General features: G+C 40.3%; 1 protein-coding gene across 5 annotated transcripts in view; it reads right to left on the bottom strand.

Moving 5' to 3' along the window:
• Positions 1 to 9,847: 9,847 nt before the first annotated feature.
• ANKRD12 (ankyrin repeat domain 12) overlaps positions 9,848 to 12,136 on the bottom strand; it is a 50,118-nt gene continuing 47,829 nt past the window's right edge. For all 5 annotated transcript variants that reach the window (XM_053396520.1, XM_053396519.1, XM_053396522.1 and 2 more), the window contains one exon: positions 9,848 to 11,283. In XM_053396520.1, the coding sequence (XP_053252495.1) occupies positions 11,098 to 11,283 (186 nt within the window). In that variant the 3' untranslated portion in view covers positions 9,848 to 11,097. The remainder of the gene's footprint in view (positions 11,284 to 12,136) is intronic.

Below are 12,136 nucleotides of genomic sequence, written 5' to 3'. Positions count from 1 at the left end.
GCCTGCGCACTTGTTCTCCCTATTTTTATATAACGGGTAGAAAGTCCCGCCTGCCCTTTTTTTGGTTTGATGCATTTTGGGAGATGTAGTCTTATGGGGGGGGGTGGAAGCGAAGGGACGGTTTGAGCCAGGAGCACGCCTGCGCATTGCATAGGCGTCCGAATTAACGTTAAATTTACGCCCAAGCGGTGTCCGTTCCTCTGTGGTATAATTCGCTTTAACAAAATTAGAATTTGCTCTGCCTGTCACTGGATTTGGCTCTACCTATTGTTGGTCTCCCTTCCACCCTTCAAATTTCAATGGGCACCAGTAACTAGAGATTCCAAATGTAAGGTATTCCAGAATTCACCTTAAACAAAAGAACAAGGACAAGCAGGGTAGAGATGAACAAAGTAAGTGAAAAAATGTAATATGTCTAAGAAAGACTATAGCTCACAACTCATTTGGGCATTTACTAGCATTTCAAGGAGAAATAACTTCTCAGGATCCATCTGGGCATGAATGTAAATAATAGGCTGGTCCACAAGATGAAGTTTATGTGCAGTGCAGTCCTATTCATGCTTGCTGAAAAGTAATTTCCAGTTCTGTCAATGTGCCTTATTCCTAAGTAATTGTGCACAGAAAAGACAGTAGTCTCTTTGGCCAACAGGTACACAATAACACACCTCTCATTTCCGATCTTAGCAAATGGACAAGAACATGTTAAGCTACATAGGTTTCTTATGTAATTCAGTATGGTGAGATCTCTGTCCCTTTCAGCTACACTGTAATCTGGATCTAGTTATTTCAGGAACAGCCTCCCTCCCTGCTTCTTATAATTAGTAAGCTCATACAACATTCAACCAGTCTCCTGTTGTACAGTACAGCTCCCAGCCAGTTTTATAAATTAATGAAGAGAATAAAGGTTGAAAGAAAGGGTATGAAAGTTGAAGAGACCTGCCATTTAATGGATTTGGTCATGATTCATTCATAGTCATAAGTATTTCAATCCTTTCTGTATAGGACAGTGGTTCCAAAATTAGCATTGAGATGCAATCCTTATTCAGGACTCACCTTTGTTAATCCGATTATATGAAAGTCATTTAATTTCTGCCTCAATATTTACAATTAATTAATTAATTACAAATTAAATTTACAAATTACAGGTAGAAATTGTTTACCACCATAACTTTTATCTAACATAAAAGCTATTAATGGGGATTATCCATCAGTGTTAGCATGGACTAAAATTCCCACTTCACTCATAAGCATATAATGGATGAGTGGAACAGAAATTTGCCGCCTTCTCATGGGTTTTCTACAAGAGAGTGGTTAAAACATGGTCAATAAGTAGCCTGTAACATTAAGCGACATCAAGTATGTGGATTTTTAGAGATAATATGGCACAGCATGAAGTGCCAACTGCAAGACTAAGACCCAGGTGATTAGCCCCTGCAACACCATTAAACTCCAAGAAGTCCCATTTTATCCATAACCATACTTTTAAAGAGGGAGCAAAACCAATGCTTTCTCACACATTATCTTACTTCATTTGTGGCTGGTTAAAGCATGTTAAGAGGCAATCAACCTTTGTAGTATTTCCTCATTTTCAGTGGGGCTTACTCCCAAATGTTCACAGGATTGAAGTCCTAGTGGGTCAAACAGATTCACTGGGAAAAAACATTTTGGCTTTCTATTTAAGAAAGACTACAAAAGGAAAATAAGAGGGGGGAAATTCTTCATGGAACTTTGAAGTGTCAGGCATAGCTCTAATGGCTTTAGCCCAAACGTAGCAGAGTTTTCCTGCACAGCGAAGAAGCTAGTTGAGGTGGAAATGACTAGTCAGCTAGACTCAGAATAACTATTTACAGGATTTATTAAAAGGAAAAATAAAACCAGCAGAGTTTCTGCATACAAAACAAAGCAAAATAAATCCTTTCTTTCTCTCTCTCTCTCTTAACCACACACAGCACTCCTACTCCTAACACACCTCACATCACACTGTGCTAGCAATCCCTAGATAACAGAGTTGAGTGCTGGTCGTTAACCAATCAGAGTAAGTAGTTTCTAGGTCAAGCTGACCTTGGCTTTCTGCCAAGAGTAAATTGACACTGCCTTGAGTTAATTGTGTGAAGCCAGAATCTGTAAGTTTCCCATGAGAACCAATTAACAGAAACTCAACACCCCCTCACAGATTCTGCTGGACAATTAACATCAAATACACCTATGTAGGAGATTATTTTTCCAGCAAACCTAAACCCTTGCACATTCGTTTGTTCTTTACCTTTGCCAATGGTTTAGTTAACACATCTGCTACATTTTCTTCACTTGATACATAAGTACAGGTGATTACATTGTCTTGTACACAGCAACGTACATTTTGGTATTTTACAGAGATATGTTTGGAACGTGATTTGAAACCCTCTGTTTTACTTAAGGTTATACAAGCTTGATTATCAATGTAAACTTGTACTGGTTCTCCACAATTTACATTTAAATCTGTTAACAAATGCTTGAAATAAATCACCTCGTTGCACAATTCACTCAACGCGGCGTACTCTGATTCCGTTGATGACACACTTACAACGTCTTGCTTGCGTGACCGCCAGCTGATTAGAGCTCCACCGACCATTATGACCAGTCCTGTGACAGATTTTCTATCCGGCAAATTTCCCCAGTCACTATCACAGTAGCAACTCAACATTTCATCCTCTGAAGAATTTAATTGTAACATATAGCCAATTGTCTGTTTGAGGTATCTCAGAACTTGTTTTACCCCTTTCCAGGCATTTAGTGTGGGTTTTGAGACCAATCTACTTAATATGCCTACTGCATAGCTAATATCAGGTCTGGACCACTGTGCTAGATACAATAAACTTCCAATTACAGAATGATATACATCAGGATGTTCAAATTCAGGACTCTCATCTATATGAAGTGTTTTTATGAAACCTGGATCCATAGGCACCACTGCCCCTTTGCAATCCTGCATCCTGTATGTAGTCAGTAGTTGTTTGACTTTGTTCTGCTGACTAATTAGGCAGCTGCCATCTTGGGCCCAGCACACTTCCAACCCTAGATATGTCCTAACCGGGCCTAAGTCTTTCACTTTGAACTTACTGGACAATTGCTTGGCAAACCTTTTAGTTTGTTTATCTGTTTTGCAAGCATACAATACATCATCTACATAAATCAGACAAAACTCTTGATCACTGCCTGTACCACGTACATAAACACAATTGTCAGCTGTACTCTGCTTGAAACCAAATGACACTAAGGCCTCATGGAAACATTTGTTCCAAGATCTTGCAGCCTGTTTAAGACCATATAGAGCTTTGTTTAATTTCAACACTCTATTGGAACCTGTCTCATAACCAGGCGGTTCGGCTAGATACAGGTCTTCTGATATTGATGCATGTAAATATGCAGTCTGGATATCAAAATGGTTTAACAGGAGTTTTCTCTTTGCTCCAAGCGTTAAAATCAGCCTTACACTGTCCCCCTTAGCAGTAGGGGAAAAAGTCTCGTCATAATCTTTTCCAGGCCTCTGAGAGTATCCTTGAGCCACTAAACGAGCTTTGTATTTGTACTCTCCTGTCACCAGAGGTTTAAGTTTGTACACCCACCTGCAGCCTACAATCTTTGCCCCCTCAGGCGCTGCTACTGGTGTAAAAACCTTGTGCTCATTCAGAGAGGACATCTCTTCCTCCATTGCCTGCTTCCAGAGCTCTGCCTCCTCTTTTGGTAACTTTAACACCTCCTGAAAACTCTTGGGTTCTGCAATCACACTAAACACATTTGCAGTATCTGGAGAAAAACGCACTGGAGGCACTCCTTTGTTTTGTCTTTTAGATCTTCTGGGAGAAGATTTTTCTTCTGACCCACTTTCCTCCTCAGAACTATGACCTCTCTTTTGTTGCTTAGCAACTGGTCTTTGGGCAACTCCACTTTCTTGAGAGCTCTTATCTGAACTTTCCTCCCCCTCAGACTCTGATTCTCTATGTTTACTTTCAGAGTCATGAAGCTCCTGGGAAGGTTCAAACCAAACCTCAGTATTGGCATGTAGTCTCTCCCAGCCACTATGTTCACAAAAACTGGCATTCCTGGAGATCACAATGCCATTTGTCCCTTCAGCAAAGCGGAAACCTTTTCCCAGCTCCTGGTAACCCACAAACACTAACTGTTTGGTCTTAGGATCTCCCTTCTTTCTCATTTGTTTTGGAATTAACACCCAGGCTTTTGATCCAAACACATGCAAATGGTCAATTTTGGGTTTTTTCTGAAACAATTTAAAGTATGGAGTTGTACCTATTGTTTGATGAAAGAGCCTATTTTGGAGATAACACGCGGTGAGCATGCTCTCCCCCCAATAAGACATGGGCAAATCAGCATCATCAAGCATGGCAAACATCATGTCTTGTAAAGATCTGTTTTTTCGCTCTGCAACGCCGTTCTCCTCTGGGGAAAAAGCGTTCGTTTTTCTATGCCCAATGCCACGCTTTTGTAACCAATCTCTAAAAGCATTTGACATAAATTCGCCACCTCTGTCCGTCTGAATCCTTTTGAGTTTAGTGGACAGAAATCTTTCCACAGATGCCACCCAGCCTTTAAACTTAGTGAACACGTCACCCTTATTCTTCATGGGAAAAACCCAAGAATAACGCGTGGCGTCATCCACAATTGTTAGTGAAAAACGCGATCCACCCCTGCTTACAGCAAATGGACCAATTACGTCCATGTGAACCAGCTGTAGCGGTGACTCACTAACTCTGTCACTTCTGGGGTAAGAGACTCTGTGGGTTTTAACCTTTTTACAAACATTGCAATCAAGGTACTTGTTACAACTCTTTAAATTACCCCCATCAGCCAATTCAGACATTTTTAGTACACTTTTCCAGCAAGCATGCCCCATTTTCCTATGCAACAAGTGCACACAGTTGTCATGTATAGCTTTGTTATTCACTGCAGGCTGAGATTTACTGACTACTGCTGCAACTTGAGATCCTGCTTTAAGCCAAAACAAGCCTCCCTCTGACTTAGCAGTGCCTAAAATCTCACCAGCCTTCTTAATAATGCAACTGTCTCCTTCAAAATACACTTTAAACCCAGCTTTTAGCAAACAATCTACAGACATCAGATTGCTCCTTAATGAAGGCACACAAAGTACATTTTGCAGGCATTCACGAAGACAAGGAACAAAAACTGTACCCCCCGAAATCACTTCGGAAGTACTTCCGTCTGCTAGAGCCACCTGGCTGCGCTGTGCTGAGTTCTTGGAAACAAACAATTCATCTGAATTTACGATGTGCCGAGACGCTCCCGAATCGACCACCCAGACAGCTTGTTTCTCATCAGCAATCTTGACCTCGGCGGTCACCAGTTGAGCCGACTGTTTTCGTTTGAAGAATTTCTTTTTACGCTGCTGCTGCTGCTGATCTCGTCTCTGCTCCTGCACCGGCCACTGAGACTTGACCAACTCCGGACATTGTCGTTTTAGATGCGCTGAAGACCCACATCGAAAACAACGCCTAACAGCAAACGCAGACTCCTCACCGGCACGCTGCTCTTGCTTCACCCCTGGCACGGCATGAGAACTCCTTCCAAACCGCCCGCCTGTAGAAGCCTCTGCAGCAAACGACCTTTCTTGCCTCTTCTGCCATTCTTCAATCAAACGCCCAGTAACGTAACTGATTGATAAATCACGCTCCTGTATGCCTTCTAGAGACAAAACTAAATTATCCCAGCTTTCCGGGAGAGAACTCAAAATAATAGCCACCTTCTCCTGCTGGTCTAACGCACAGTCTCTTTCCTGTAGCGCAGCAAACTTTAACTGTAAACTGTGTAGGTGTTCCTGCATTGTAACCCCAGGCTGTAACATTGCCTTGTACAATGCCTTGCGAATGAACAGCTTGGAAACCGCTGTCTCACGCACATGGAGTTCTTTAAGTGCTTGCCACACACCTCTAGCTGTCTTGATTCCCCTCACATACGGCAACTGGGAATCTTCCAGCCCCAAGACAATTGTGGCCCTTGCTCTTTGGTCTTTATCGAGATCTTCATCATCAGGCTTCGCAGGAAACTTACTCACCACTTGCCAGAGACGATCCCTCTGCAGCACTGCCTGCATGCGTTCCGACCACAGCAAGTAATTGGAGTCATTCAGACGCTCAAAAGCCATCTGAACTGGTTGTGAGGCCATCTTGAGAGCGATGTCCCTGGAACCCGGAACCAGCTACTCACGACCACCGAGAGAGAAAACAGGAACCACAGCACCCAGCACTCACACGCTGCAGCTGTTGTCCTTGTGTCCGCTGCGTCACCAGCTCACCACAGTCAGGAACCAGCCAGTGTCCATCTGCTGCACCAACAGGAACAACAACTTCTGGAACTACTGGAACCAACGCCGTTGATGCTGACACCACCACAACTCAGGCTGGCAGCACAATGCCCATAACCTCATGGAACTTTGAAGTGTCAGGCATAGCTCTAATGGCTTTAGCCCAAACGTAGCAGAGTTTTCCTGCACAGCGAAGAAGCTAGTTGAGGTGGAAATGACTAGTCAGCTAGACTCAGAATAACTATTTACAGGATTTATTAAAAGGAAAAATAAAACCAGCAGAGTTTCTGCATACAAAACAAAGCAAAATAAATCCTTTCTTTCTCTCTCTCTCTCTTAACCACACACAGCACTCCTACTCCTAACACACCTCACATCACACTGTGCTAGCAATCCCTAGATAACAGAGTTGAGTGCTGGTCGTTAACCAATCAGAGTAAGTAGTTTCTAGGTCAAGCTGACCTTGGCTTTCTGCCAAGAGTAAATTGACACTGCCTTGAGTTAATTGTGTGAAGCCAGAATCTGTAAGTTTCCCATGAGAACCAATTAACAGAAACTCAACAATTCTTCCCTCTGCAAATGAGAGGAAGAGCATCCCATGAGTCATACTGAGGGTGCATGAAAATAAATGTGCCCTGGGAGGTGGGTAGATTATTTAATCCCATCTGGGACAGGTAAGAAAGTGTCAGAAGTATGAAGGAAAAGGAACCCTAGAACACAACTTGAAATGAAGATGAGGTTACCACCATTTCCCCCCACCACAGTATATTTCCTATGTATATAGCAGCTGTAAAATTCTGTAGATGTTTCTTCCAACATGAAAATAAGTGAAAGCTTCATTTGTTGAATCATGACAAGAAATGGTGATAATCCAATTCACATTCCTATTAATATTTACACATACACAATGCAGCGTATGTACAGAGAAGTTTCATATACGTAAATGGGAACAGACCAACCCCCTCCCATCCAATGCTCAGGTTGCATATATGTGTAAATAAAACCATATCCTAAAGACAAAATAAAAATAAATGGGAACAGGCCGACAATATTTGCTCCCTAGATGTAAAATAATTGTCTCTATTAGAGCTCAGTGCATCTAACACCAGTGAGTAATTTGTACAATGATAAATAAGTGGGCGCTAGGCCTTTCTTTTAACATGGGAGGCAAAAATTCAGCAAGTGAAGCTGCTGAATTCTGCCTGCCGTAAAGGTATTAAACACACAGGTGTCTATGGGGAGAGATAAAAAGAAAAAGAATACCTGGTTTGCTAGCTTTGAACAAGTTTGCCACACAGTCCTTTGTAGCAGTATCCTTATCGTCTGCTGGCTAGGTTTTCTCCATTATTGAGACTGGGCAGCTTCTACTATAGCTTTCACCAGCTGCTACTAAAGCCTTGTCCACCCAACAACCTCTTCTTATCAAATGCTGCTTTACTTGCTTGTGTGACTGAAGAGGAGAGGCGGGGCAGTGTCTATTATTTTCTTGTGGATTCCAAGCTCCACATGTGCATTTTAAGCATGGTGGCACAACTGCACTAAACTCCTTCCCTCCCAATTTACATTCCTTACTTTAGAGCGATGTCCCAAGGAACTATGTAGAATATTATATGGTGCTTAACCAGAGAGCTAGCAGTGTGCAATTATTGGCCCATCATACTCTCTAAACAGCAACAACATCCTTTTCAAACCTGAACGTCAAGAACATCCGCATGGTGAATAAACATGTAGTACTATGTGAACATCCTTTAAGTGCAAGGATTTCTGCTTGTGCCACAGAATGTTTTCTCCCTCTCCTACCTTCATTTCACTCCCAATTTGTTCTAGGAGTCCCCCCAACTCTATGGAGCAGATATAGGGAAGGTTCAGGGAAAGTGTGGGGAGAAGGTGGAAAGTCCTGTTGTGGAAGCAGGAATTCTTGTGCTGATAGGACATGATAGTTGAATACTGTCCATGGGAAACAGAAGTTCCTAGCGAAATTCCAGCTTAGTGTTCTGCCTGTGGCGTGTATACTCCAAACACCATTTCTCTGGGAGCAAACAATGTGCCAAAACACAAAAACCCGCTGGGAAACTTTGTGCCACTTTGCTGCTTCTGTGCTTATCCCATTTTAATCAGCAATAGGAAAATGAAGAATCTGTGTGCCTATTCTGCTGGGTTAGCTTCTGAATTAATACAAGCATCCTGTGTCTGAATTAATACAAGCATCACACACTTCCTGTGTGAATATTCCACATACATGAATTTTGACATGTTTATACACTTGGATGCTACAACCAGATCCCCTCTACATGCAGCAAAAATGCACAATGACCACATTAGTTTAGTTATGCTCCATCTACAATTTCTACACTGCTTAGAAAGTATTTTGATTAAATAGTTTAAAACAAAAATAGCAAGAAATAGTAGTTCATCACATAGCTATCAACAGCAATCAGCATAGCAGCCAAATTGAAGTCCTTGTTTGGAGTTATTCTACTTTTGGAATAGACAGTGCCAGAGACAAAGAATAAGGAAGGCTTCACAGAGGGATCTGGTTGGCCATACTTGAAAACAGGACACTGTGTGAGATGGATCTCAATCTAGTTCAACAAGGCTCTTTTTATGTTCTTAATCCATCTATCTAACGATTTCCAACATTCTCTGTGTCACACTCTTGAAACATTAGTCACACTTTTGGCATGACTAAGGGACATATTTCTGTAGATGAAAGAGTCTATGCAGACAGGGATGGACTCAGTTTTCATGAGCTTCCCTTGAGTAGATGGCATAGAGCCTCCAATTTGGGAGACATATCAGAGACAGCAAAAATTGCCCCTCTTCACCTCCTCCCACCCAAAAGCACTAGGGTTTCTCAATGTTCTTGTTAACCTTACAAAGGAAGGTTAATTTTGTGTTTGTTATTCATTCACACTAGGGAAAATAAAACACTAAACTTTTTGACAAATTTAGCATGAGCAAACTCCCTTATAGTGGAGTGGTCTGACCATCACCAACAGGGATAGGACACAGAGGGCAATGTATTTTAATACTCTTCTGGGTTAAAGCGTTAAAATCGAGATGTGGAAAATATGGAAACAACGAGGAGAAGCAGGATTGAGATTTGGATATATGCTTCAAGGTCCAGGCTATGGGAAGTCCCAAAAAATTAATAATTATAATTTGGATGATAATTTGGTCTTTTTATTTTAGTTTTTTATTTTAATTGGATTATAATTTGATATGATAATTGGATGTTTTTTTATTGGAAAATTAATTAAAATGATTTAACAAAATAATAATAATAATACTCTTCTGGGACAACTTAACAGAGTTCCCCCCAGGAGCTCAGATAGGCTTAAGCTGAGACATAGTGACTGAGGATTTGGATCCAAGTCTCCCTAGGCACATCCAGAATCCCTCCCTCCACATAACGTATACCCAATCATAATGGCAGTCATTCTAATAGTACAATAAGAACATTATATTATTAGTCAGTTCTTCACAAAAAATGGAGAATTGGTCAGAATATAAAACTACAATCTTATCATGGAACTTTCAAAGATTTATTTTTGTCAAAGTGTATAAAACTTTAAGAATGAAAATTTCACCATCACAAGGATTCAACCATCTGTTAGCATGACCAATAGAATTTATTAAACATTGTATTTACAACTATTTACATATGCTTTAATAGGTAAATATTAAAATAGACAATGTACAACTTTTCATTGAGAGGCATTTGTAAGGGAGAAGCAGGACACTAAAAGGCTTGTTTTGAGACCACAATGTAAGAGCAGATTTATAATCTTTTAAGATTTTAAACATAATACTCTTCATAGTAAGTCATAGGCATGGCATTACAGCAGCATAGCAAAAGACAAATGGCTCTAGGAAGTCAAAGTGTAATCCATTAAGCACTGCTGCAACCACACTGAAAGGGACACTCATGCAAATTCCTCTGAATGAATGGATGCTGTACAGAAGCAGTGCTTGGTGGATTGGCACCGTATGTTGCAATCATTTAGGTACCACACAGTAGGAAAAAACCTGAACTGAGCTAGCATGCAATACCACTCAGTCTCAAATCTTAACAGTTATGGTGATGGAACAAGTAGCTAAATCAAATGCATGCCTTTTAAAAGAAAATTGCCTATACACTACACATAAGAAACAACAACTTTGGTCCAATAAAACATTAGACAAAACAGTTTTACAATTAAAATATCTATTTTTATACAGGGTTGAACGTTAAATACAAGATTATTTACAATTGCGCAATATGTATAAAATAAGTTATTTTAAAAAATGAAAACAATATTACATCTTTTCCAAAAAGAAAACTGTACAGTTAACCTATAAATTATATAAGATGAATAGACCCTCACTCCCCACATTCCCACAAGCGTGTAATATTTCCCACAGCTTGATGTTTTGTTTTTTGTAGGAATTCAAGTTTAATAAAAATCATTAAAGTGAACATAAAATAGCAAGTGCTTTTCAGCAGATTTTTTTGTAACAGCTGCCAGCGCTGTTAAAACTTCAGTGAAAGATTTTTTTGTGTGTGTACATAAATAGCTCTGTTGGGAAGATGCTTTTTGGACCTAGGATCTAAAATAAATACCATTTGTAATAAATGGTATGCACATTTACAACATTGAATAAGATTTTGTGAAGCATTTTGATGTTATATATGGAAGATTGAAAAAGGCTGTATTCCACATTAGTGCTATATTTTTAAACGAATTACATATATATTTCACAACGATAAGCTGTAACAGACAGCAAAGAGATGCTAGCAGTCATATAGGCGTCAATTCAAAGTCATCATTAACATCCACAAGAGGAACATAGAATTCCTGAATTTCATAAATGCTGATGGATTTATAAGTTGCAGGATCAAGTTCTTGTAGTTTAAGCTGCCATTCCAGTCTCTGAACAGCGTTTAAAGCTGCTGCTTCATGTTGTTGCCTCATCAAGAGACATGTCTATTTCAAAATAAACAGATGAATAGTCAATTATTCCAAGTACACCTTAATGTGAACCGCATACTGAATTCTCCAAGACAGGGACGGCCAATTTGACAGTCCACAGGCCAATCAAACCCCTGAGACGATTTGATCTTATACTTGTGAGCCTATTCATGTTTTGAATAGGGTTTTTATTTTTTGTAATTCTAGAGGCAATTAAATATTCCATAAAACAATGCTAGCACTTTTAATAAATCAACCCTAGAACAATTAGATGCTAAAGCGTCAGCTCCTTTTACCTAAAGCTTTAAAATGCTGGCTATTCCTGCTTTAAGGGCGTCTTTAGAAAAAGATATTCATTCTGCACCATTTTCTTTTCTCAACTCTGTACATATGCAGTTCACTCTGAATTAGATCCAGAATTAAGCATGTGTAATTAAAAAGGCAACGTCCATGAACAGGACATCTGCTCATGAAAATAATCCCCACCCAATTTTCAGGCATCCTCCCTTTACCCTCATATCTCTGTGTCACAGCCCATCCCATTTAGCAGAGTCCCCTGAAAGATTTCTAGGTATTTTGGGAGAACTGCTGTGGAGAGGAGGTGGGGTGGGGAAGTCAGCTACTGCCAACCTTGTTACATGCACTTAATTCTGGGTCCAAGACCTCTAGACATACACCATATACTCCATAGATGCCAATGACATGATTTCAAAAGAATTCTTAAGGTGAATGGAAATGCTTCCATGTGCACTTTAGGGCTTCTCTATATTTTGTTCCCCATCCCACCCTTTTGCAACTCCTGGAATGACACTAGAAGAAAAACACTCAAATTTCATTTGAATTGCGCAAATAGCTTGGTGTGCGCAAG

This window comes from Podarcis raffonei, chromosome 7, assembly GCF_027172205.1.
Source record: "Podarcis raffonei isolate rPodRaf1 chromosome 7, rPodRaf1.pri, whole genome shotgun sequence".
In the NCBI taxonomy this organism is placed as follows: domain Eukaryota; kingdom Metazoa; phylum Chordata; class Lepidosauria; order Squamata; family Lacertidae; genus Podarcis; species Podarcis raffonei.
Note: the sequence above shows the minus strand (reverse complement) of the source record. Positions and strands in the feature narration are given on the sequence as shown.